At 54.7% G+C, this 26545-nt stretch overlaps 3 protein-coding genes across 7 annotated transcripts in view; 1 reads left to right on the forward strand and 2 right to left on the reverse strand.

The window, feature by feature from the left end:
• DSCAML1 (DS cell adhesion molecule like 1) overlaps window positions 1-15206 on the forward strand; it is a 91791-nt gene extending 76585 nt beyond the window's left edge. Inside the window, exons 12-33 of the mRNA XM_005531077.3 lie at window positions 550-749; window positions 1037-1133; window positions 1230-1358; window positions 1750-1917; window positions 2080-2150; window positions 3020-3260; window positions 4177-4323; window positions 4393-4548; window positions 5073-5212; window positions 6330-6483; window positions 6651-6768; window positions 6858-7021; window positions 7191-7289; window positions 8912-9100; window positions 9184-9471; window positions 9558-9713; window positions 9834-9864; window positions 10206-10324; window positions 10446-10598; window positions 10791-10985; window positions 11381-11692; window positions 14752-15206. Of these exons, the coding sequence (XP_005531134.1) occupies window positions 550-749; window positions 1037-1133; window positions 1230-1358; window positions 1750-1917; window positions 2080-2150; window positions 3020-3260; window positions 4177-4323; window positions 4393-4548; window positions 5073-5212; window positions 6330-6483; window positions 6651-6768; window positions 6858-7021; window positions 7191-7289; window positions 8912-9100; window positions 9184-9471; window positions 9558-9713; window positions 9834-9864; window positions 10206-10324; window positions 10446-10598; window positions 10791-10985; window positions 11381-11692; window positions 14752-15206 (3782 nt within the window). The remainder of the gene's footprint in view (window positions 1-549; window positions 750-1036; window positions 1134-1229; window positions 1359-1749; window positions 1918-2079; window positions 2151-3019; window positions 3261-4176; window positions 4324-4392; window positions 4549-5072; window positions 5213-6329; window positions 6484-6650; window positions 6769-6857; window positions 7022-7190; window positions 7290-8911; window positions 9101-9183; window positions 9472-9557; window positions 9714-9833; window positions 9865-10205; window positions 10325-10445; window positions 10599-10790; window positions 10986-11380; window positions 11693-14751) is intronic.
• A 2414-nt stretch (window positions 15207-17620) lies between these two features.
• LOC148182600 (uncharacterized) lies at window positions 17621-21020 on the reverse strand. The gene is made up of 4 exons (XM_088066860.1): window positions 20877-21020; window positions 20541-20651; window positions 19860-19911; window positions 17621-18522 (listed from the first exon to the last, which is right to left on the reverse strand). Exons 1-4 carry the CDS (start codon window positions 20928-20930, stop codon window positions 18404-18406), a joined length of 336 nt encoding a protein of 111 aa, XP_087922986.1. The 5' UTR covers window positions 20931-21020; the 3' UTR covers window positions 17621-18403.
• Window positions 21021-21934: 914 nt separating this feature from the next.
• CEP164 (centrosomal protein 164) overlaps window positions 21935-26545 on the reverse strand; it is a 28581-nt gene continuing 23970 nt past the window's right edge. For 3 of the 5 annotated variants that reach the window (XM_088066813.1, XM_088066812.1, XM_088066810.1), the window contains 5 exons: window positions 26203-26317; window positions 25378-25722; window positions 24983-25049; window positions 24627-24743; window positions 21935-23814 (listed from right to left, as the gene is read on the reverse strand). In XM_088066813.1, the coding sequence (XP_087922939.1) occupies window positions 23715-23814; window positions 24627-24743; window positions 24983-25049; window positions 25378-25722; window positions 26203-26317 (744 nt within the window). In that variant the 3' untranslated portion in view covers window positions 21935-23714. The remainder of the gene's footprint in view (window positions 23815-24626; window positions 24744-24982; window positions 25050-25377; window positions 25723-26202; window positions 26318-26545) is intronic. The other 2 variants (XR_015774516.1, XM_088066811.1) reach the window with 2 other exon arrangements.

A 26545-nucleotide genomic window follows, 5' to 3' on the forward strand; every position in this document is an offset into this window, starting at 1 on the left:
TCTGTGTTCTGCACCCCAGCCAGGTGGTGACCACGGCACAGGGTGTCCCCACTGACCCCGTTTGCATATTGGGGTGACTGTGAAAAAAAAAATCATCTCTGGCATCTGCAATGCAAAGGCAGCCTTGCTGATGGGAAATCACACTCTGTATTCTGCCCAGGTTTATACGAGTGAATTATGCAAATCCGTGATGGAAAACATTCTTCCTCTCATCCTCGGGAGTGTAAAACCTTAGTCAATAATTCATACCCGCACGTCTCAGACTGGAGGCTTTCTCTTCATTATAGTGTGCACTTGGTTATTTGTCTTTCACGTTTTATTGTCTACCCCGGTGTAATGCTATGCATTATAAAATTTATCTGCTTCATTATTTTATGATCCTGAGCTGTATAATGCAGCGAGACGGTTCCGCTTCGGGCTGCGGGGCCTCTCGGTGAGAGCCGCATGCGCCGTGTCCTCGGTGGGTCCGTGGGCTCTGTGGGGCCGGGCAGCCACAGGTGGCACCTGCCCGTCCCCCAGGCACACGGGTGACACTTTGTGTCCCCACAGTCCCTGCCATGATCACCTCCCACCCCAACACCACCATCGCCATCAAGGGCCAGACCAAGGAGCTGAACTGCACGGCGCGGGGCGAGCGGCCCATCATCATCCGCTGGGAGAAGGGGGACACCGTCATCGACCCCGACCGCAACATGCGCTACGCCATCACCACCAAGGACAACGGGGATGAGGTCATCTCCACCCTCAAGGTGAGGGCTGGGGGTCCTGCACCTGCCTGGGCTGCCGGGGGTCTCGCTGGGTGTTGGAGGGAAGGAGGGAAGGTGTGGGGAGGGTGTGGTGGTCCCCATGGGTGTCACAGAGCCTGGCGCTGCGCTGGGCTGCCTGAGTGGCAGAGCTGAGCCCAGAGGGGTGGGGTGTTAGGGGTGCCAGGGGAGGGATGGCAGCTCCAGTGAGTGGCTCTGTGGTGGGAGCAGGCAGTGATGGCAGGGGACAGTAGCTCAGTCTGAACTGGCTCCTCTCCCTGGAACACTGGCAGCTGAAACCAGCCGACCGTGGGGACTCTGTCTTCTTCTCCTGTCACGCCATCAACTCCTATGGCGAGGACAGAGGCTTGATCCAGCTCACTGTCCAAGGTACTCCATCCCCCCTGCGTGAGCCCTGCAGTGTAAAGCCCCTGCTCCTGGGGGCCTTCTCTGCCTGTGTCCCTAACCTGCCTGCGTGTTCCCAAGAGCCCCCTGACCCGCCGGAGCTGGAGATCCGTGAGGTGAAAGCCCGGAGTATGAATTTGCGATGGACACAGCGGTTCGACGGCAACAGCATCATCACCGGCTTCGATATCGAGTACAAGAACAAGTCAGGTAGGTGACAGTGATGTCCCCTCCCCAAGCCACAGTGGGGCTGGGGGCTGGCCTGCACAGACAGGTGTGGGACTGCCCCACCTGAGCCTCCAAGGGAATATTCTGCATCCCGGTTCCTTTGATGAAGAAAGGAGAGAGCGGCATTAATGAAATATGGTAATTTCTGCTGGATGGGAGCATTTGAAAGGGAATATGAAAAGAGACAATATTTGCAAAAAGTTGAACCCCAACGCACAGCAGCGAGAGGGGGAAGCAGCGGCACCTCTCCAGGGGTGCAAGAGCTGGAGGTGCCTGGGGAACCTCACCTGTCTGAGCACGGCCCCCTCAGCACTGCCGGCCCTGGACGGGATTCAGGCTCTGACTCTTCTGCCTCGCTCCACCGCTCTTCCAGATTCCTGGGATTTCAAGCAGTCTACACGCAACATCTCCCCGACCATCAACCAGGCGAACATCGTGGACCTGCACCCCGCCTCCGTGTACAGCATCCGCATGTACTCCTTCAACAAGATCGGGCGCAGCGAGCCCAGCAAGGAGCTCACCATCAGCACCGAGGAAGCAGGTGCCACGCTGCACTCTGGTGGGGATGGTGGGCAGGGGGAACACGGGGGCTGCAGCCTGGGGGGAGGCTGGATGAGGTGCAGCTCTCCTAAAGCCAGGGGTTTTCCTGCTGAGGGGCTCCTGAGCCTTCTCAACGTGCTGTTTTGTGTTTGTCTCTCGGCAGCTCCCGATGGCCCTCCGATGGATGTCACCTTGCAGCCCATCACGTCCCAGAGCATCCAGGTCACCTGGAAGGTGAGTGAGGCAGGGATGGTGTGGGGGCTTTTTTTTTTACCACAAGGGCTTGGCCAAATGCTGTCCCAGCTTGTCCTGAGACCCAGCATGTCACCAGTGTTACAAGAATCAGGAAGAATTCCCCAGGAAAAAGGAAAACCTGGAGGCTGGGAAAGCAGCTCACCTTATTGCCTGGGGATCTTATCAATCATGTTTTACAACAAGCTTATTATCTCATAGGGTGTCCGTGGGGGACCATGGGGCAGAGAGGATAAATATGTAAAAACCGAGGTGCTGGGTTGCAAAGTGGTTGAGCAGAGATCAATAAAACTTAGAATTGGATTTATTTTTCCAAAGCTGCCTAATGAAAAATAAAATTGATTATAAAGTTAGAACTTGGGAATGAACTGCTAAGTCAATAAATTTAGGGCTCCAGCTTCTCCCCCCTCCCTCCCCTTAAGCACTGAAAAACAGATTAATGAAAAGTAAGATTCACTTGAAAGATAAGTCACTTCGTTTTAGGAGTATTTCAGCAAGATGGATCGCCCTGGCATTGTAACATAAATTTGCAATCAACCCTATTGATTTCTTAATGCTTCAGAGAAATATTGTTAAGATTGATCTCAATCTGGCCTCTCAGACTGCCAGACTTGGGATTTCTCCTGCTCCAGTTGGGGACTGCTGGTGGCCAGGCAGCACTTTCCTCTCTGGTGGCTCTGAGGACACGCTGGACCTTTTTTATCCCTATTTTTCCATTCAGTGAAAAGAGGGGAGGGAAAACAACTTGAAAGCCTTGAGAAAAGCCACTGGGGAGAGGTGGTTGGGGCACAGAGCCCTGTGAGCCTCCCGTCCCTGTGACACCTCTCCGTCCTGCCCTCGTTGTCCCTCAGGCCCCGAAGAAGGAGCTGCAGAACGGGGTGATCCGTGGCTACCAGATTGGCTACCGGGAGAACAGCCCGGGCAGCAACGGGCAGTACAGCATCGTGGAGATGAAGGCCACGGGGGACAGCGAGGTCTACACGCTGGACAACCTCAAGAAGTTCGCACAGTACGGGGTGGTGGTGCAGGCGTTCAACCGCGCGGGCACGGGGCCCTCGTCCAGCGAGATCAACGCCACCACGCTGGAGGACGGTGAGGATGGCCCAGTGACCAACCCAAGCCCCCTGGTCCCCAGGGCCAGGTCCCACCTGGGGGACCCTCAGTTGATCCCTGCTCTGTCCCACACGGGTCTGGGGTGTGGCTGTGTGTGCCCTCACAGCTCCCTGGGAAGGAACTGGGAGCACAGGGGTGCCAGGACACCTGTGGCACTGGGTTTGCGGCACAGCTAAAGGGCGCAGGGTGGATTTTGGCACTGCTGAAGTGCCAGGCAGGATTCCCTCTGGGACACGGTTGCTGATGGTCTCGGTCGTTTTAAAAACAATGAGGAAAAAGTTTTGCAGTGCGTTTGCTCAGCAGTTTTTCATACTTAATTAAGGCTCTCGTTAGCCTGTCAAACTGCAATCGTTTCCTGGCTGCATTAGCACTCCTCCCGGGGTATTCAAGGGCCCCTGTTTTAGCAATAGTGTCTTTTCCATAATTATATTACCTTCATTTTGTTCAAACGGACTATCTGTATTAGTTTATTATACTCTGTCCCTAATTACATGGTGCTTATATTTTTGCACCTAAGTAATATGAAACAATAATCATTTTCAAAGAGGATCGTTATGGTGATGTATTATCATTTAAATGCTCATAAAAATTAGAGTTACCTCTTGCGGGGCAATGGGATCTAATTACCTCGCATCCAGCCAGCTCTCCCACTCTCCCCTCGCTGGGAAGCATCCTCCCTGTCACCACCAGCACAGGGTTCTCAGCCACCTCGCTGGCCCAGGAGAAGGAGAACTGCATGTTGGAGGCACAGCTCTGCTGGGCAGGACTGGCTGAGGGCTTCCAGCAGCACAGCGGGCTCTGTGTGGGTGCAGTCAGGGTGCGGCTGTGTGGGACACGGCTCCTTCAGCCTGGCATCTCTGTCCTCCTGCTGATTGTCCTCCTCGTCCCTCCCCAGTTCCCAGCCAGCCCCCCGAGAACGTGCGGGCCATCTCCATCACCTCGGATGTGGCCGTGATCTCGTGGTCGGAGCCCCCGCGCAGCACCCTCAACGGGGTGCTCAAGGGCTACCGGGTCATCTTCTGGTCCCTCTACATGGACGGAGGTGAGCACGCAGGGTGACACGGGGGACGTGGGGGCACAGGGAGGGGCTGACAGGCCCTGTCTCCTGCAGAGTGGGGCGAGATGCAGAACATCACGACCACGAGGGAGCGGGTGGAGCTGCGGGGAATGGAGAAATTCACCAACTACAGCGTGCAGGTGCTGGCCTACACCCAGGCGGGTGACGGTGTCCGCAGCAGCGTGCTCTACATCCAGACCAAGGAGGACAGTAAGTGTCACCTGCCCCTGCCAAAGGGCTGGAGAGGCTGCTGGGGCACAGGGGAAACCCCCCGTGTACAGCCATGGGCAGGGCATTCCCCTTTCCCTTTTTTTCCTTAAGTGCGGATATTTAAATATTTACACCCCGCCTGCCCTACTTTAATGCCATTAGCTCTCTAGCACAGCATCCCCGGGCCTGTGTCCTAGGAAGCGCCAGATGCTGGGAGGGAGGCCCAGCTGGGCAGGGCACGGCTGACAGATTAAGGAGATGGCCATTAAAAGCCAATCATGATTTCTAAAGCAGAGCTTGGGCTGCAATTAACCCTCCTGCCTCTGGCTCACGTGGGGCCCAGAGCCACCCGTGGAGAGGTGTCCTGCAGGCAGACCTGTCCCTGCCTGTGTGTGACACCACCACTGCAGCTGCTCCCCAGGGTGTGGTTGGGATGCCAGCCCCAGGATGCTGTCACATCTCCCAGCTGGGCAGAGACCTTGGAGACCTCCTGGCACCAGCTCTGCCACGCTCTCCCTCCTCAGTTCCAGGTCCCCCAGCTGGGATCAAGGCTGTGCCGTCCTCTGCCAGCAGCGTGGTGGTGTCCTGGCTGCCGCCGGCCAAGCCCAACGGCATCATTCGGAAGTACACCATCTTCTGCTCCAGCCCCGGCTCGGGACAGCCGGTACGTGATGGGAATGGGGCTGGGAATCACCGCAGTGTGCCAGGGAATGCTGAGCTGGCCAAGCAGGAACGGGAGGGAGAGCTGATGCCAGGCAGCAGCCGCAGCAAAGACCTCTTGGGGTGCACTGCGGAATTGTCCAAGGGCATCCATGGGCACTGTGCTCGAGGGAATGGTCCCATCATCTCTCTGTTCCCATCATCTGGCATCTGCCCTGCTCAGCGCTTGCTCCAGAGGGGGAAACATGCCAGCAGCTGACTGAAAATGAAATAGAAATCCAACCTGGCCCCATCCTTCCTTGGTGAGGGAGAGGTTGATGGGAGGTCTGCAGACTAGTGCTTATCAAAAGCTCCTTCTCAAACTCATTTCACTATCTGAGCCTCTGGTTTCCAGGGCAACATAATCTTTTCATCAAAGCAACTGGTAAAACCGCTGGGATCCGATATTGTTTTCTTGGCATCTTGTCAAAACTGTCATTTGGGTAAAAAAAAATAATTTATGTATACTATATGATATTCATATAGGTGTGTCTGCTTTGGGGTACGCTGACATGCATGTCCCTGCAAGGGCACGTGTGTGCCAGCAGTGAACACGTGGGTACCTGCCTGGTCACACTCAGATACACAGGTCACACCCCTCCTGTGCCTCGGGGGCCTGGAGCCCCATCCCTGCCCTCTGCAGTGCGGGGCAGCCTTGCCCTGGTGCTCGGGGCAGGGTGACTGTCCCCGCCGCGATGGGGACTGGCCCCGGTGCTTGCACACAGCCAGCCCTGTCCGCAGGGCCACCGCGGGGCCGGTGACACGGTGACCCCACGAGGGCTTTGGGGACCCCTTGGGCTCTCGCTGTGACCGCAGAGGGTTTGGGCCAGCCCGGCTGGGGTTGCCTTCAGGCTGGCCCCGCTGCAGCTCGGAGAGTGCCAGGGCAGCGTCCTTTCCCAAGGATGTGTTCCTTGGGCTGCAGCCCGGCTCCCTGGAGGAATCACGACACCAGCCGGCTCTCCCCGGCATTGAGGGATGTGAGCGGGGCTGAGCCGCTGCTGCTCGGGACAAACCCGGAGCACCACGAGGGCTGGGGGGGGTCTCACAGAAACCTCACCTTCTTCCCGTGTCCCCCTCCGCAGGCTCCCAGCGAGTACGAGACCAGCCCGGACCAGCTCTTCTACCGCATCGCCCACCTGAACCGGGGGCAGCAGTACCTGCTCTGGGTGGCCGCCGTCACCTCCGCCGGCCGCGGCAACATCAGCGAGAAGGTGACCATCGAGCCTGCGGGCAAAGGTACGGGGGACTGCCAGCCCGGGGGACACCTCCGTGCTGTGCCCTGCCCCATGGCTGCGTGATCCCAGGGCAGAGGAGGGGCAGCGCTGGGGTCCCGGGTCTCCTTCCACCTCGGGGGGTCTGCACACGGGCCCTGCCCCCAGGCTGACCTCTTCCTTGCCCCCAAGCCCCCGCCAAGATCATCTCCTTCGGAGGCACCGTCACCACGCCGTGGATGAAGGACGTGAGGCTGCCGTGTAACTCGGTCGGGGAGCCGGTCCCTGCCATCAAGTGGACCAAGGACAGGTATGGAGGTGACTGCCGGCCACGCTGGGGGCTGGTGCCGGCCCTGGCCGTGTCACACACGGCTGATGTGTCCCCTCTCGTCCCGGCAGCGAGGACTCTGCCATCCCGGTGACAGTGGACGGCCACCGCCTGATCCAGGCCAACGGGACGCTGGTGCTGCGCTCGGTGAAAGCCGAGGACTCCGGCTACTACACCTGCACTGCCACCAACACCTGGGGCTTCGACACCATCATCATCAACCTGCTGGTGCAAGGTGAGGGGTCCCACCTCCGTGTCTGCCCTGCACGGACACGCTCCATCCCCACTGACCAGCCCCCTGCACCGGGGGCTCGTGCTGGCCCAGGATGGGTGCCACGTCTTGTGGGCACAGTTTGGGGCACTCTGCATGTGTGAGGTGCTCATGGGCTTTCCCTCCTCCCCAGTGCCGCCGGACCAGCCCCGCCTGACCGTCTCCAAGACCTCGGCATCGTCCATCACGCTGGCCTGGATCCCTGGGGACAATGGGGGCAGCTCCATCCGAGGTAGGGCTGCTGTGAGCGATGGGGCTGGTGCCAGCAGCTCATCCCAGAGCCATGACTGGTTCCATTCTCATGCAACACGTTTTCAGGCACACTGTGCCGCGTCTTTGTGTCTGCACCTCAATTTGCCCCTCTCCAAAATGCCTCAGAAATGCTGCAGAGTAAGGTTGATGCCTCTGAGCTCCTACCAGGGGCTGCCAGCCCTCATGAGGGATTTGTGAGGTGTTTTGGACAAGCTACTGGGGTAGCTAATGAAGGGCACATCACTGGGTGCTAAGGTGCTGGTGGCCAGCCCCAGTGCTGCTCTGTATATCGTGGCATTGGTGCCACTCTGAACCCACCAGAGCAGGAGTTGTCCCACATCCCTGACAGACTGGGGACTTTGGGAGGGCTCCAGGAGCATTCCAGCTTTCCCAAGTCTCCTTTCTGCTCTGATTCATCTCATGAATTATAGGTTGAAACAGCTGCGTGCGGAGGGGGGAGCAGGGAGCGAGGAAGGAGACCTCGCTTACAATTAATTAAAAGCATGAAAGTAATTACAAGCAAATCTCCCCAGCCAGCAGCCTTTCACTCCAGCGGACTCTGTTGATAAATTTGGTTATAATTGGATTAGAAATATTAAAAACACACCGTATGTACAAAATAAATAAATAAGCAGTGGCAGGCACCGGGGTGGGTGTGTGGGTGTGTCAGGACTGGTGTTGGCACTGCTGGGAACCATGGCCTTGGGAAGGTGCTGGTGTCACATCCCATAGGGAATCCTTGGCGGTGGGAAGGTGTGAGAAGTGTCCCCAGTGCTCTGCCTGGGCTGGAGCTGGGTGTTCACAGAGCTCCTTCACGTGAACCCTCCGCTACTGTTGGTACCTGGGTGGTGTTGGCACCGGGGCCATCCTGCCAGCTCTGCCTTGTGCAGCTCATTATGCACACAGCAAGGCAGGAAGCCTACTCTTCCCTACTATTTTTATTTGAGAATTGGCTAAACATCCTGCAAAAATAGCCAAACCTATCGGTGCACCAGGAAAGTTTGGTCGGCAGGGCCGGGGCAGCAGGGATGCGCTGTCCCCAGATGCCCTGATGCCCTTGGGGCTGTCCCCGTGTCCCTGTGCTCTCCCGGGAAGCCCAGACCAGCCGTCTCCAGGCGCCTCGCTGACAGCAGCGTAACAGGTTTGCTCATCTAGGACACAGTGTGCTTCCTAATACTCTTCATCACGGGAGAGGAGGCGGTGTGCAATGACAGAAGCAACTTCCCTGCAGCCTCCCGAGGGAGCTGCTTAATTCCGGCTTTCCCTTTATAGCCTCGCACCAGTCAATCACAGCGTGCACTCCCAGGTGGAAATGAGCAGCGGGGCCATCCTGGGGGTGCTGGGGGCAGGCGAGGTGTGACCAGGGGTGCTGGCAGAGCTCTCAGGAGGTTCTGGGTGTGCCCACGCTCCTCTTGTCCGTGGCTCCCGTGCCGTGGGCAGAGCAGGCAGTTTCCACTGCTGCTCACGAGAGTGGAATAGTGCAGGAACTGGTGTGTGATGGCACTGCAAGGCTGTGCTGGGCTTGGGCACGGGCTCTGTGCCAGCCATAGCCCCTTCCCCTCGCCCATGTGCCCAGAGGTGACCCCCTCCTTGCTCCCACAGGCTTCGTGCTCCAGTACTCGGTGGACAACAGCGAGGAGTGGAAGGACGTGTTCATCAGCTCCTCTGAGCGCTCCTTCAAGCTGGAGAGCCTCAAGTGTGGCACCTGGTACAAGGTGAAGCTGGCGGCCAAGAACAGCGTCGGTGCCGGCCGCATCAGCGAGATCATCGAGGCCAAGACCCACGGCAGAGGTGAGCCTGGCCTGTGGTGTCCCCACCCCGCCGGGGGACACGGGGGTCCCCTCCCCAGCCTCCTGACAGCTCCTCTCCCGCAGAGCCCTCCTTCAGCAAGGACCAGCACCTCTTCACCCACATCAACTCCACGCACGCCAGGCTGAACCTGCAGGGCTGGAGCAGCGGGGGCTGCCCCATCACCGCCATTGTGCTGGAGTACCGGCCCAAGGGCAACTGGGTGTGGCAGAGCCTGCGCACCAACAGCTCCAGCGAGGTGTTCTTGACCGAGCTGCGCGAGGCCACCTGGTACGAGCTGCGCATGAAGGCCTGCAACAGCGCCGGCTGCGGCAACGAGACCACGCAGTTCGCCACGCTGGACTACGACGGCAGTGAGTGGGGATGAGGGCTGGGAAACACCACCAGACCGGCGGGGTCCCAGCGTGCTGAGTGCCCACCCGCCCGTGCTCTGCCCTAGGCACCATCCCCCCGATCAAGTCTGCCCAAGGGGAAGGTGATGACGTGAAGAAGCTCTTCACCATCGCCTGCCCCGTGATCCTGGCCACACTGGGAGTGGCCCTGCTCTTCATCATCCGCAAGAAGAGGAAGGAGAAGCGGCTGAAGAGGCTTCGAGGTGAGATGGGGCTCAGAGGCACAGCACACGGGATGTCAGGTTGTGTTCCTGGACTGCCTCATTGTGCCCTAAACTGCTCCCTTACAAATAAACTTCCTGTTTTTTGTGTCTCCTGCACAGATGCGAAGAGTTTGGCAGAAATGCTGATCAGGTGAGTCTCACATCTGCCTGTGGCTGGGACTGGGTGGGCAGGCAGGGGAATAGGTGGTCCTGGGGGTGGTCGTGGCTGCTTTTAAGCCCAGGTACAACCCTCACTCAGTTTCAGACTTTCTCACACACCTGTGAAGGTTGTGGCAGTGACTGTAGCACAGCAGCCCAGAGCTCCTGGCTGCTCCTGCCTGCCCGAGGGTCCCAGCACTCACACTGGAGCTTGCCTGGGCAGAGCTGAGCCCTGGGTGGGCTGGCTGGCGGCAATCCCCAGCCCGTGCCAGGCTGGAGCCGCCGGGGCTCTGTCCGGTAATGGGCGGGTCTGCGTCCCCTCTCACCTCACAGCAAGAATAACCGCAGCTTTGACACGCCGGTGAAGGGGCCCCCACAGGGCCCCCGCCTGCACATCGACATCCCACGGGTGCAGCTCCTCATCGAGGACAAGGAGGGCATCAAGCAGCTGGGTAAGCACAGGCAAAGCTCCCATCCCCTGCTGCCCCAGAGCGCTGGGGTCCCATGGATGGGCTGAGTGTGGGCCAGCAGTTGCCTGGCCAGAGAGGTCTGAGCTCCAGCTCCCTCCCACAGGGGATGACAAAGCCACGATCCCGGTGACCGACACGGAGTTCAGCCAGGCAGTGAACCCCCAGAGCTTCTGCACGGGTGTGTCTCTGCACCACCCAGCCCTGATCCAGAACACGGGGCCCCTCATCGACATGTCCGACATCCGCCCCGGCACCAGTGAGTGGTGGGCTGGCTGTGCTGGGGGTTGTACACGGGGCAGGTGTGGGGAAACTGTCCTCCAGCACTGGCCATGCCCTAAAGCAGCTGCTGGGAAGGCAGAAGGGGTAGGCAGTGCTCCAGGGAGAGGGGACAGCATCCTGGCTGGGAGTGGAAGGGACCCACCGTGACCTTGTCACCTTGCTGCCGTAGACCCCGTGTCGAGGAAGAGCGTGAAGTCTGCGCACAGCACCCGCAACCGGTACTCCAGCCAGTGGACACTCACCAAGTGCCAGGCGTCCACCCCTGCACGGACCCTCACCTCGGACTGGAGGACAGTGGGCTCCCAGCACGGCATCACGGTCACAGAGAGTGACAGCTACAGCGCCAGCCTCTCGCAGGACACAGGTATGCAGGGCCCCAGCCGCCCTGGTGCTGCTGCTGGCAGGAGTCTGCTGCTTTGGGGCACACGGACCCCAAGCTGTGAGTTCAAGGTGACTGCAGAATTTATCAGTGGGAATGTGGAACTGTGACTTGGTGGTTCTGAGCAGCCAGGGCCGTGCCCAGCTATGGGGACAGATAGAATCATTAAAAACAAAGTGGTTTGGGTTGGAAGGGACCTCATTGCTCATCTTGTTCCACCCTTCCAACTGGACCGGGTTTCTCCATGTCCCATCCAACCTGGCCTTGAGGGTGGCCAGGTGTAGCCCATCAGGGACAGCCTGGGCATTCCCATGAGGTGGAAAAAGGCATTCCCGTGGCAGGGAGAACTCGCAGGTAGGTGACACATCCTCTCCCCACAGACAAGGGGCGGAACAGCATGGTGTCCACGGAGAGCGCCTCGTCCACCTACGAGGAGCTGGCACGCGCCTACGAGCACGCCAAGCTGGAGGAGCAGCTGCAGCACGCCAAGTTCGAGATCACCGAGTGCTTCATCTCCGACAGCTCCTCGGACCAGATGACCACGGGCACCACGGACAACGCCGACAGCATGACCTCCATGAGCACCCCGTCCGAGCCCGGCATCTGCCGCTTCACCGCCTCCCCGCCCAAGCCCCAGGACAGCGAGCGGGGCAAGGGCGTGGCCGTGCCCATCCCACACCGCGCCAGCAAGAGTAGGTTCACATGGGCTCCCTGGGGGTCCTGCCCCGCCTCAGCACCCCAGAGCTTCCCAAAACCCTTAGGAGGCCTTCCCAGTCCTGTATTCCTTGGCATTCCTGGTATTTCTCCCCTTGCTGTAATGTTCCTTCTCCGTTGCTTTATGTTGTTCCCCATTTCTTGGTATTTCATCCTTTCCTTGGTATTCCACCCAATCTTTGGGATTTTTTTCCCCACTTCCTTGGTATTTCTCCCCATTCTTCAGTACTCCTTCCCATACCTCAGTGCTTTTTCCCCTGTATTTTACCGTTCCTGCCCATTTTTCAGTATTCCTTCCTATTGATTATTATTCCTTACTGTTTTTTCCACATCTCTTGATGTTTCCCTGTGTTTTTTTAATTATTCTTTACCATTTTTCAGTATCCCTGCCTACTCTTTACTCTTTTTAGCATTCCTTACTGTTCTTTCCTCATTCCTTGATATTTTTCATGATTTTTTTTGTTATTTTTAGTATTATTTTCCATTCTTTAGTGTTCCATCCCATTTTTCAGTATCTCCAGATATTCTTTTCTGTTCCTTCCCATTTTCTAATATCCCCGACTATTCTTTACTCTTCCTTCCCCTTCCTTAGTGTTTGTCATCATTTTTTTATATCCATCAGTAATCCTTGTTATCCCCCCCACCCATTTTTCAGCACTGGCCCGGACCCTCAGATCTTTGGGGTTCTCAGTATTTTCCTGCCTTGTTTTTAGTATTCCTCAGTGTTTATCAGTATTTATCCCCCTGCTTTAGTGTTCATCAGTTTTCCTTGGTATTCCTTTCTTCCCCATCCTTAGTGCTAGAACCCCTAAAATCTCCCACCCCCCATGAGTTTTATTACCTCCAAATAGAACAATACCTGGAAGATATTAAAAAATACATAGGTGGGAATTGATAGTTAATTTATTTACTGATTATATAACACACAATATAAAGGGATCATCTTTCTCTGCAAATTAGACCACATATTTTTATGGCATAGTTAAGTAGCATAGAGTGTGTTCAGTATAACACCACTGTAATCTTAAAAAAAATGGAATTTACAGAACCTATTACAAAGCATACAGGATTTAAGGCAATAGTGCTATAATAACACAAATATAACACCTGTAAGACACAATATAAGAATGTGGGGCCTTAAATATATATAAATATATTTACATTTATATATAAAATATGTTTAAATAAATATATTTCTATTTATATATAAAATATACAAACTTTTATATCTTTAACTATATAATTTTATATATTTTATGAGAATATATACATTTATATAAACATATTTATACTTAAAATTTTATATTCTTGATATCGATTCTTACACATTGATATATAAATGTCTATATTTTATATAGAAATTTCTATATTTCCATATAAAAATTTCTACATTTATATATAGGTTTATGTATACTTATATGTAAATTTTTATATATTTATAGAGAGATTTATGTATATATCTATATAGATTTTTTAATATTTTAATATAAAATTATATGTATTTATATAGATTTATATACATTTTCAAATACAAAGTTATATTTTTAATGTATGATTTTTTTATATATATACACATAATCATAACTCCTTAAATTCAGGTACTAATACATATAATCCCATATATATATATATATATATATGTATTGTGTCCTATATTAACACCACAGATCCTGCAATACATTCCCTGCACATCCTGGGAAGAGAGGAGAGTGCACAATATATACAATTAAAGGAGTAACGCTCTAGGTCTAGGGGTATTATATATTGCAAATATAAAAGGCAAACTAATAACAGGCTTTTACATCTATGGACATATAAATCCTTAAATTAAGGCCCTGCAGCTGGAGGTGATGCTGTAGAACACAAAGGGACCGGTGTAATAGTACAGAAATAAAACCCTATAACACCAATAACAGCCCATATAACAACACGGGGTCTTACCCATCCACAGACATAAAACCCTTAAATTAGGGCACTAACTATGGATGATGCCATAACAGCACACAGCAGAGTCTGTTGTTTATGGCAGCACAGCCACTCGCCTGGGCAGAGTAAAGCTGGGTGTAGGACACACCACATCCCTGGGTGCTGGCGGCACACAGAGTACAGGGAACATTCCTCTTTATGGGACAGGATCTGTGCCTGTCACCTATCACAACTTCAGCATCACATTGTTACTGTTACCGTATTACCCTCTCCATTCGGTGTTACAGCACGTTACAGTATTTATCACTGTACATTTATAGAATTACCACTATTACATCATGATCCGTTACAGGACACCGTGTACAGCCTTGAACGCTAGAGCTTGGCGCATCCCAGGCGGTGCCTCGTGCGGAGCGGGACAATTTTGGGATGATGATGTGACACATTATTTATAGCACAACACATTCTCTCTCAGTAGAACAACACGTTCTCTGTAGCCCAACGCATTCTCCATAGCACAGGTTCTCCATCACAGGTTCTCCATCACAGGTTCTCCATCACAGGTTCACCATCACAGGTTCTCCATCACAGGTTCTCCTTAGCACAGGTTCTCCATCACAGGTTCTCCATCACAGGTTCTCCTTAGCACAGGTTCTTCGTAGTCCAACGCATTCTCCATCACAGGTTCTCCATCACAGGTTCTCCATCACAGGTTCTCCATCACAGGTTCACCATCACAGGTTCTCCTTAGCACAGGTTCTTCGTAGTCCAACGCATTCTCCATCACAGGTTCTCCATCACAGGTTCTCCATCACAGGTTCTCCATCACAGGTTCACCATCACAGGTTCACCATCACAGGTTCTCCATCACAAGTTCTCCTTAGCACAGGTTCTCCATCACAGGTTCTCCATCACAGGTTCTCCATCACAAGTTCTCCTTAGCACAGGTTCACCATCACAGGTTCACCATCACAGGTTCTCCATCACAGGTTCTCCATCACAGGTTCTCCGTAGCCCAACACGTTCTCCATCACCCAATGCCAACGTGTCCAGAGGGTGGGGGGCAAGAGGGTCCCTGCAGAGCCTTATGTGCCTGCTCTTCCTTCGGCAGGTGACTACTGCAACCTCCCGCTGTACGTCAAGTCGGAGGCGTTTTTCCGCAAGCCGGACGCGCACGAGCCGTGCCCGGTGGTGCCGCCGCGGGAAGCCTCCATCCGCAACCTGGCCCGGGCGTACCACGCACAGGCCCGCCACATGACGCTGGAACCCGGCGCCAAGCCCCTGGGGCTGCCTCCCCCAGCCTCCGCCGCAACCACCTTACCTCAGAGGACTCTCCCCATGCCCGGCCCGGCCGGCCCCGCGGCCGCGCCCGCCGCCAGCGCCGCCCCGGCCCCCCCCGTGGCCACCGAGCCCCCCGTGGCCGCCGCCGCCGCCGAGGCGCGGGTGCCCACGCACTCCAAAGTGGGGGGCTCCAGGGACTCGCTGCTGGAGATGAGCACGTCAGGGGTAGGCAGGTCTCAAAAACAGGGTGCCGGAGCCTACTCCAAGTCCTACACGCTGGTGTAGGGCCGCCGCCGGATGCTGCTCGTTTCCCCACGCCGTTTATATTAAATTAACAAACTTGTACATAACGGACTCTTTTGTATAAATGAAGCTATTTTCTTCTTCTCCGAACAGAAAAAGAAACCAGGGCACAAAGAATTTGATGTTACAGATTTAAAAATATAATATATATGTAAACATATATATATATTTCACATCATTTTGAAAGGGGCACAAGGAAAGACTCAGCGACTTTTTTTTTTTTTTTTTTCTCTCCCTGATCTTGTCGGTGGTTTTAAAAAAAGGAACGTCTCCGAGACATTGCATGCTATTTTACTGTTCTGAAAACAGCAGGAGTTGCTTCAATTTGCAAATGCTTATGTGTTAATACCTTTTTCTATGAAAAAAAACCCAGCGCTGTGTGCAATAAAGGTTATGTTTATACATGGGGCGTTTGTGAAGTGAGCAGGGAATTAGGCAGAGCAGGGCTGGGGCAGGAAGGGCAGGAGGATGGAGAGGGACAGCCCAGGGAAGCCAAGGTACAGAAATACTAAAACAAGGGCTTAAATATTACAGAATAATAAGGCAGGTACCCACCTGCAGAGCTGTGGGGCAGGAGGAGGGTCAGGAACATGAGCAGGGTCCTGGGAATGGTTCCATGGAGCAGGACAGAGCAGTCATGAGCAGACTGTGCCACAGCAGTACCGAGTCCAGCTCCAAGGACAAACCGTGGTGCCAAACAGGAACCCTGGTCCAGCTCGTCCAGAGGGGTGAACGGCTTCCCAAACCCTCGCGAGGCACGGCACAGCTCGGGCAGCTCAGGTAAGTGCAGGGTGGCTGCAGCATCGGAGCCAGCATCCAGCGAGGCACAGCAACTCCTCCAGGCAGGGTCTTGTTCCCTGGGATGTGTCACAGCCCCGCCTGGCAGCAGGGGAAGGAGCACTGCTGTCCTCAGCCACAGCTGGAACACGGCAGGGTGAATCCAGCACAGAGCTCTGACTCTTCTTCTTCAGGTGTCTCTGCCTCCCTGAGTCGTGGTGATCATGGCTCACAGCACTGCACAGGTGTCCCAGGACATGGGACAGCACAGAGACCCACAGGGAGACCCAGCACCGCCTCACCCCGTAACTTGTTCTTATTTTCCCCTTAGTTTTCACCACCAGCCACACCAATGTCGGACCAAAAGAAATGCAGATTCTACTTTTCCCCTCTCATACAAGGTTGTGAAAGCAAGAGCACTTAGAGCCCTGGGGCTGCCAGCCCTCCTTACCTGCTCCAAAGGCAAAAATATAGCTCAGGCCATTATTAACTCTTGGTTTAGTTACCCAAAGTAGAACTTCACATTTCTGAGGAGCTCCTGGTGCTGAGGTCTAATTAACTAACTGCACTTTCCTTTTTTTTCCTCTAATTTATAAGCTCAAGTTTTCATTACTTTCCCATTCATGCCTGCTACCAACTGGTTCCAGCCCTTTCCTTACAAACAGATACATTGCCTATTTTAGCTCAAAGCAGTTGGAGTATCTACACACAGATTTGTACAGTTCTCTTTTCTTTTTTTTTTTCTCTCTTGACAGGGATTAATTCATCAGCTACAATCAAGCACTGCAGAGGTCATTTTTTCAACCTCTCTCTCTCCTTGATTTTTTTTTTTTTCTTTTTAATTGAAGTACCCAAATTAAAATGACATGCAAATACAGTGATGTTACTGCAGCTTCCCCGTGCAGCTCTGCAGTGCCCTTCCCAGCCTGCTGGCACACTGGTCAGCAGATCCTCCTTTGCCATCTGGTTCTTCCTAACTGAGGTAACTCCTGGAATCCTGCAGAGCTGGAAGCGCCTTGGCCAGAGCCTGGCAGCTGTTCACCTCTGGGGCTTGAGAAACAAGCTGCTAAGACAATTCCTTGTCCCAGATTTTTATGATTTTTGGCCATTATTCAGGTACCACTCAGAGCCAACCTCTGTCAAGGAATATTCCATATGGAGAGGGGCACCCTTCCCAGCCAGGCTGGTGGGAGGCATCAGAGCATATAGCATTTATAAATCATTACATAATACAGGTTTTAAAGGAAACCAAGTGCCCAACCACTAAACCAGGGTCACAGCCAGGCAGCACCTCTGAAATACCAAGCCCAGGCTTAGAACAGAAATAGAGGGGGAAAAGAGAATTAAAAATAGAAGAGGAAAGAAAAGGCAAGCATGTTCAGCCGTGAGAGTAAGAAGATTAGCAAGATAAAAAGAGGAACAGATTAACAGAGATTAACACAACTTTATTGGAATTGGCTAGTACAGATTTCCTTCTACATCCCAGCAAGGATTGCCCCCCTTCCCTTCCCCAGCAGGAACAAGCCCTGGCCTTACAGAGTTTAACACAGCCCAAATTTTCCAGCACTCCCCCGTGAGCCCCCACACCCCCCTGCCCTCAGGGAGCCCCCTGCCCCTCACCACAGCAGGATGTGAAGGAGAAGAGCCCGTTCAGGCCATGCCAAGAGCAGAGAAGAGGCCATCAAGCCCAGAAATGCACCAGAAGAGAGGCCAGGGGGCTGGGTGGGCTCCAAGCCCAACACCAGCAGCACCAGGGGTCAGCCTCAGGACACAGAGTCCCAGTGCCTGCTCTGGAACCAGGACACCCCAGCCAGTCCTCCCCAGGAAAAGGTAAGAGCATCTCCCAGCTCAGCTCCTGCTCCCCTCACAGCCTGCAGCACATTCCCTTGGCAATGTCCTGCTCCTGGACACCGCGCTGGTCACTCTGCTCTGGACACAGCAGGGGACAAAGGCAGCTTTTCCACCCGGCTCCAGAGGCAGAGTGGAGGAGGTGGAGGCACAGGGGAGAGTTCCTGGGGTGAAACAAGCCCCGGCTGGGCAGTGACCAGCCTGCACAACCAGCCTCTGCTGCACAGTACCCCCTCCCACAGCTCCCAGAGCTGCTGGGGCTCACAGCATCACCCAAGGGCTGGCCAAGGCTCCCAAATGTGCTGCCACACCTGTGCCCTGTCCCCAGCAGCCCCCCAGCAGCTGTAACCTGGCCCACAAAGTGATGCTGTCCGGGGAAGGACTGAGCAGGACAGAGAACTCCCTGTGAGCACCAACACAAGGGCAGAGAAGCTACACCTGCACCAGGAGCTACGGATCGGGGGCACGGTCACAGCCACCACAGCCCCAAATGTCTCTGGGGGACAGAACAGACCAACAGGAGGAACAGTGCAGGCCACAGGGGGCTGCTGTGGCTACTTCTTCTCCTGCTTCTGCTGCTGGTACCTCCTGAAGTGGGTCTGGATGGTGATGGCTGCCCTCTCAGAAGGGTCAGTGACCTTGCTCTCCTTGCTGGCATCAGGGGTCACATCACCTGGAGGGGCAAGAGAGCATCACAGTGAGCACACAGAGTGCCAGCAGCTCTGAACAGGCTCCAAGGAGCAGGGCAGGGCTCTGGCATCACCCCCGTGGGGTCAGTGACCTCCCCATTCCTCAGACAGGACAGCTGTCCTTGCTGCAGAGCTCACAGCATGAAACCACAACTCCAGCGGCTCACAGGGACACCTCCAGGGCAGAAGGAGCAGGGAACGGGAGGCAAAGCAAAGCCCAGCCTCCCTGGCAGTGCTAAGCCCTCTATTTACACAGCTCCACTCCCCGAAGGCCACAGCTTCCCCACGTTTAATCACCACGTATGATGCTCACTTACTTTCGCACACACAAATAAGATTAGAAAGAAAGCCCGGCCCCGCGCAGCAATAAAGCTCTCACGCTGACAAATGGGAGCCCTCCCCACTCCTGCTTAATGTGGCATTAGGGAAGTATTGTGAAATTCAACAGGAACTGCATCAAAGCCACTCAGCAGTGCTCCTCTAAGCCAGTGTGTCACTGCTAAGCACCCCCCGAGCAGCCATCAGCAATCCTGGGGCCAGATGCTGCTGTATAAACTCACCGCTGCCACCTGAACCCATCTCCCTTCACTGCCGAAAAGAAACTGCAGAGCAAAAAGATAAAAGGAGCGAGTGGGCTCTGCCCTGCCCTGCCCTGCCCTGCCCTGCCAGCTGTGAATCCTGCCCAAGGGCAGAGGCTGAGGACAGGCACTGGCAGGGTGAGCAGCTCTGCACAACCCCACCTGCCCGAGGGGCTCAGCCCCTGGCACCCCCAGACCTGCCCCCATTTGCAGTGGAAGCCCCAGCCCAGCACCCAGACAGGGCAGAGCAGCTGGGCCGTGAGGAGGGATGGCACCCCCAGCCCCCACTGCCCGTTATCCGCTTGGATAACGAGAATAGAACAGCTCAAATCCTCTTTGCTGAGCACTGCAGAGCCTTGGAGACAAGAGAAAAGAGCAGAGGGGGTGAATGCCAGGTGGTTTTCCCAGAACAAGGAGAAGGGGGCTGTTCTGTGGGACAGCATGACCCCACCTGAGTCAGTGGGGCAGGTTTCCTGGGATGAGCAGGGGTGTGCACAGACACACGTGTGGGGTTATTTATTCAGCCCTGCAGCACTGGGACCTTCACTGGCTGATGCCACACACAATAACAAATATCTCATCATCAAATACCCCTTAATAATGTCACAGATTTGTGGAGGGAGAAGGATGTAGGTACTGCAATGCCTGCTCTTCTGCTGCATCCACAGTGGCAGCCATGAGTTCCACTCATTACTTGTGTTGACTGAGGGTTTTTATTGCCTCCCTGCCTGTTCCACACTCACCTTTCTCTCCAGAAAGCGAGTAGATGCTGTTGTGCCGGGAGTTCCTGCCTCTCTAGAAAGGTAGAGAAATAAAATGGAAGTTAGATCTATCCCAGGCAGAGGCAGTGAGGACAGTCCCTTTCCATTCTCCATTCCCTTTAAGAAATTGGAACATGCTTACTGTTGCTCCCCTAAAGAGTACTGATTAATTAATCTGCATTTATGAAAAGACCTCCAAGGAGAGGCAGGAAATAGGTTTGCATCCAAACTCAGAGCTGTGAGAAGCTCCAGACCATGGATGGATGTTGGCACAGGCTATCCTCACTGGATCTGCATTTCAAACCAGTAAGGAGACAGCCCCTACACCATGAGCCTGCAGCTCCTGGGCTGCCAGGTCATCCAGGGGATACTTCCATTTCTAAAAATAAGCTTCTCTACAAATTCAACATTTTCCAGCTTATCCTGCCCTCCTGGAATTACATTTCCTCCCTGCCTACACCTGCAGGCTGCCTGGCTCACAGCTGCCCCTGCCATCCCTGGAGTCAGCTGTCCTGGCAGTGCCAGCAGCCCTCACCTCGCTGTCCTGGCAGTGCCAGCAGCCCTCACCTCGCTGTCCTGGCAGTGCCAGCAGCCCTCACCTCGCTGTCCTGGCAGTGCCAGCAGCCCTCACCTCGCTGTCCTGGCAGTGCCAGCAGCCCTCACCTCGCTGTCCCGGCTGGTGCGGCGGCTCTGGGACACGCACTGGATCTGCCAGGGCAGGGGCTGATACACCAGGTAAGGCAGGGGCTCCTCACGGAACAGGTTGGTCCCCAGCTGCACACAGGGAAGGTTTTTCAGCAGGGAAGAGGACAGGAGAGGAACAGGAAGAGCTGCTCAGCCACAGTCATCAGCAGAGATCACAACCCTCCCCTGCCACTCGTCGTGGCAACCCCGAGCCCGCAGAGCTCCCAGCCCTCCTGCCCAGGGTGCTTTAGGAGGCACAGGAGCCATTCCCAGCCCCAGGCAGGTGGGAGCAGCACTGCAGCAGTCAGGGCTCACCTGTCTGACCGCCCTCACCACGAAGAACAGCGCTGTCATCAGGGTGCCCAGCATGGCCGGGGTGCGCAGGCTCTGGAGCAGCACTGCTGGATCCAACAGCCAGCACTGAGATGTCCCTCCTCGGGCAGGCAGAGGCCAAGCCCCTTAATGAGCTTACAGCCCCTGCTCAGCTTGCTGAAGTAATCAGGCACTGCCCTTTTGCTCCTCTAATCGAGTTTCGCCAGGGGACGCAGCTCTGGCATTCCAGGAAAGGCAAATCCTCTGCTCCAAGCACAGGGAGCACAGCCCAGCCCAGCCTGGGACACACCTGCTCCGTGGGGACCCACCTCAGCAGGGGCACAGCGCACCCAGGAGGATCCCACACTCCAGCTGGGATTTGGGGTGTCTCAGAACCGCCCTGAACACACTGACTGCCACCACAGCTCCTCCAGGAGCTCTTATCCTGCTCCAGAGGGAAAAGACACACGGGTGCAGCTCAGGCACAGCAGCAACTGGGGCACTTTCTTTTCTTTTTAAGGACGAAACTACCAGCCTCCTTGTGCACAAGCAGCTGATGCACACCCTGCTCCCCCGTGCCTCAGCAGCCCCCCCAGCTCCCACAGGCTGCTGCCAGGAGATGGGAACAAGTCATGGGAAGAGAGGAGCACGTCACCAACCCTCCCCAATTCCTGGTGAGAGCGTTTACTCAGCCATCCCACAGCACCCAGCACACTGCTGGGGCAGCTCCTGGCTGCTCCCAAAGCCACGGGAAATCAGCAGGCAATGTACAGCGAGGCATTTTTCACAGATCCCAGGCTGCCAGAGCCAAGCCTTGCTCTCATTTTGTCGTTTTGGTTTTTATTTTAGCTTTCTTCTCTCTGCCTCTGCATTTGCTACCCTGCCCAGACACTTAAAAGAATAATGGTAACAAAGTCACAGCGAGCTTAAGTGGTCTTGGGAACTGCCAGAAACGACCTTGACAAGACAAAACATGAGGGAGCCCCGAGACAAGGGGAGATGTGAGAGGAAAGTACAGCTGGATATCCAGCTACAACAAAACAGAGTGACAACCATCACCATCACACAAAACAGGCTCATGTTGATTTAATTTATACAAAACCAGATACAGCTGCAGTCCCAGGTTTTAACAGGAAAAAGGAGCGTGTTTCAAACCAAGTTATTGTTAAAAAAACTGGCATTTCCCTGCACCACTAATGCACGCTTCTCCCCAAATACAGAATGGGCTCAGTGATATGGCTTTGGCCACAGCAACCTCAACTGTGGGGTCCCTTCTAAATCCCCTCACTGCAAGGACTGCCATGTGTCCTCTGAGTATCCAGTAAACCAAAAGCAAGAGCCCTACAGGAAGGGGTTTGTGCAATCCAACAGCAGATGGGATACCCGTGTTTTGATCCCTCCTTCCCTAGGAAGGAATAAGGCTGGTTGAGTAATTACAAAAAAGTTCTAGGAAAACAGCAAGAAAAAAATAAAATACATACATTCTTAAGAGTTTTAAAATTATGTTCATCAAAAATATATTTCTATTTGCATGTGCCAGGCTCATGGCACCAAGGGAGCAGAGCAGGGGGCTCTGCCTCCTGCCACTGCCCACCCGAGGGGCTCACACAGCACGGGGGGTGTGGGGCAGCAGCTTCCCAGCCTCCCCCCAGCAGCTGTCTCAGGAGAATGGCTTTGAAGAAAGTTTCTCACAGATGGGCTCCCTTGAAGTGCAGAGTCCTCGGCAGCCAGAACGGGCGAGCGGCTCGACAGCTTTTTAAAGCATAAAATATTTAGAGTCAGCTCGGAGGAAATACTGACAAAGACAACCAAACACCACGTTCCCATGAAAGCCTGACCCCTCCCCGCTGGGTAGAGTGAAACCCCTGCCAGTTCCAAGCATCCCAGCAGGCTGGGACACCCTCTGGATGTGGCTTTTCCAGAGGAACACCACAGCAGCCGGTGAGCAAAGCCATGAGCCTCTGTGTCACAGCTGAGAGCTGCTCATCCCAACTCCTCAGCCGCTCCCCGGTGTTCCCACGGCCCTGCTCCCACAGGATCCCTGTGGAGCTGCAGCAGGAGCATGGAAAGAGCTCCCAGCTGCTCTGTGTCCCTCTCCCCAGGGCACAGAGAAGGACTCAGCACTCACAGGAGCTCCTCAGCCGTGCCTGCACCAGGCCCTGCCCGTGTCCCTGCCACCCCTGCTCCCGCTGCCACCGTCCGTGACGGGCACAGAGCTGCTCTGAAGCACAGCTCTGGCCAGCCTGGCATGAGAGGAGCGGGGAGGGCTCATCCAGATCTCCCTCAGTTCCTACTGCTTCCACCCCAAATAAGCAGAACACTGCCCATGAGCCAGAACGTACCATTCCCTGATTTTATCCCCAGACTCCGCAGCCGTTCCGCTGCTCCCACGTGCCAGAGGCCACCTGACATGGCCCACCTGCCACTGAGCATTTGCTGGGCATCAGGGCAGGCTCATTTCCTGACACATTTCCTCCAGCAGAGCCTCAGCTGGATTAACATCCTCCCCCTTGACCAGTTACTCAAAGTCCTCCATGATTCACAGCTCTGCCTCGCTGTCGCTGGAATACTGATGAGGGAAATGTTGATTTATTGAAGCCCTGATATGTCACCGCTGGATTAAACAGTCTATAAAGTATATTTGGACACATTACAGGATTAGAAGAATCCGCCTGGGAAGCTCTCTTCCTCCTTCCTCCACTCTGTTGCAAAAACACCCAGTCTCAAGGACGTGGCACACACACACGGTGGAGGTGCCTGGGTGGGCATCACCAAAACCCAGCCCATCATGAGGAGACTGCACAGCCCCCCCAGCATCCCTGCGGAGAAAAACCCCACCTTTCAGTAGTGGTACACCTTGATCTCTCTGTTTTCATCCAGTCTCAGTTGGAGCAGGCTGGGGCTGCTGCCTGGGGGCTTCTGTGCCTGCAGGGAGAGGGGTCTGACAGGGGGGTGAAGGAAAAGCCTGGCCCACAGCAGGAAGCAGCACAGGCAGGACAGGGAGCAGTACTGAGCCAGCCCTGCACACACAGGCTGCATTAGCCTGCTGCATCCCAGTCCCATGGAATTAGAGGGGGATTAGGGAATTCAGAGGCACACCATGCTCAGGACAGCACAGAGGCCGCGGGGATTTGCTGCTGATTACAGCGAGCCCCAGCACAAGGCTGGTACCACACAGCCTGGGAGCACCCCTGCTCACAGCACAGACAGGTCCTGCTCTCTGGATCCAGCCCCATGCTACAAGATTCCTCAAAGTAGCGCTGGAGAGAGCTCTGGGGGAGCCCAGCCCTCCCTGCCCCACCACATCCCCAGCCCACCCATCTCCAGGTGCCCTCACCTCCTCCCAGGCTGCTCAGCAGAGCCTGCCCGTGGCCAAGGGCTCCACCCACGGCACCAGAAGCAGCCCTGCAAAGCCAGATCCCCCTTCCTGCCTGCCCCATCCTCCATTCTGCACTATTTGGCCCATATTTTTAAATCCTCACATTCCCAGCTCAAGCTGCTCCTTTACAGCTGAGCAGCATCGCTAAAGAGCATCACAACTCAACCAGGGGAACTTCCTCAGTCAAGTACAGCTCAGAGAGCAGCACACAGATCACTCCTGCTCCATCAGCTACATTCCTCTGCAGAATCACTGGAATAGAGGCCAAGGCCTCGAAATTGCTGCTCCATTCTTCATTTCACACCCCTCCTGCCACCCTCCTCCTCTGCAGGAAGCTGGAATGCAATTAAAGCCCAGACCCAGGTAAAAGATACACTTTGGACTCCTTCTTGAAGCCTTTCAGCCATTTCTTGCTGCTCTCAATCATCCCCTCAATATTCCTCTTCTCTGGCTCACTGAATTTGGAATGCTGGAAGAGCCGGATTTGTTCACTGCGGCAGTGAGAGAGAGAGAGAGAGAGGGTAAGTGGGGAAAAAGGAGGTCTGGGAAAAAATTATCCCAGAGATGAGAAAGTGATGGGCTGCTGAAGAAAAAAAATACCTCCTCTAATATATACACTGATAGTTCACCTTTTCTCCTTAATTAGTAGTTCATAGTAATTATCAAATTGTTATCTACTTGTTACATGGTAAATGACCTAAGTGAAACATCTCAAGGAAGAAGCCCTTACTCTGCAGGGACATATCCCAGCTTGCTGTCCAGAGGCTCAGGACTCCCACTGAGTGACGAGAACCCACCTGGAAAACAGACATTAAACACAGAGCCCACAGAGCCCAGGGATCTGGCTGTGCTGGCTGCCCCTGCCAGGACTCCAGGGAAGCAGATGGAGATCCCTACGTGCCACTGGGAGGGGGCTGGCTCCTCTTTTGCTGCTTCCCTGGGTGTGGATTAAAGAGCAGGATGACAGGAGCAGCCACATGCTGCACTTCTGGAATGAGCTTCTCATCCCTTACCCTCTTGGCACCCGTCCCAGCAGCAGCACCCACCCTTCCCAGCCCTGGAAGCGTGAGACAAAAGCAGAAGTTGCAGGCAGCAAAGCAGGTGGAACAAGGCCAGGAGACTCACCTGGGAAATACCTGTGCCATTTCTCTGCCAGCATGTTGTCCACTGACTGCCCTGAGGTGGAGTAAGTGGAGCTGAGCCCGCTGCTCCGGGCCCACTGGTCCAGGGGGGACACCCTGGGGGGGTTCCCCAGGGAGCTGCCCCCCCTCAGGCCTCCCAAGGAGGGATATGTGGGAAGGAGGACGCCCTCACGGGCTGTGGAGGTGAGGAGAGGAGACTGGTGATGGCTCAGGGAGTCCAGGAGCCCCAGGACCCCGTTCAGCTCACTGGTGATGCTCTGCACCGAGTCCCTCAGGTGCTGGATCTTGTCCTGCTGCAGCACGGGCCAGAAATCCGTTCTCAAGTCAGCTGAAGGAAGAAAGGGGAAGAAAGGGATCACAGACAAGGCCTAACACGAGCAGCCTTTGTGCAAGCAGCCCGAGCCTCCTGTCTGCCTGCCCTTCTTCCCCCAGCACAACTCCAGTCACAGCCAACCAAAGCCCAAGAAAAAGCACGAGCAGCAGAGAGGGAATTGCAGCAGCTTCTCCTGCCATGGATGTGAGGAAGAGGAAGCCCAGACTCCTGCAGAAGAGCAGTACAGATCTGCAGGATCTGAGGGAAATCAGAGATTTTATAATCCACAGAGATTTAAAAGGCAGGTTCACTCACAGATCCCATCCCTCTTATCTGCCACTACAGGCAGGAAGCAAGTTTTCACAATCAGGTGTGGTACACAGAGCGGTCCCAGACCTGCCTTGGACACAGCTGAGCACAAATGAGAACAGGGAAATCAGAGAGATGAGAGGGAAAGGCAGAACAAGCCTAGAGCCTCACATGTTGGGCACTTACGTCTAGACTGGCCCAGATGCACACTGGACGTGCTGTTTGTGTCCTCAGAGGTGCTCAGATCAAAAGTCACCACCTTCTTGCATGCAGAACTCTTCAGTGTATCTTCATCTGAGAGCTGGTCAGGAGGAGGAAAACAATGCCAGTAAATCCTGCTGTATCATCCCAGGAACATAAGAGCTACTGGAAATCTGCCTACAGCTTGTCTAGAGAGCTGGACTGCAGTCAGGCACAGGTCAAGTGAAGGCAAACTTGTCTTCAGCCCCTGACAGTGACATCTCAATGTCCAGAGACTGCTCTGGCTCTGGAAGTGCAAGAGGCCAAAGCCAGCAGCCACGTGAACCAG

The sequence above is a fragment of the Pseudopodoces humilis genome, chromosome 25 (assembly GCF_049639895.1).
Source record: "Pseudopodoces humilis isolate 2021_Gansu_Grassland_sample_001 chromosome 25, ASM4963989v1, whole genome shotgun sequence".
Taxonomy (NCBI): Eukaryota; Metazoa; Chordata; class Aves; order Passeriformes; family Paridae; genus Pseudopodoces; species Pseudopodoces humilis.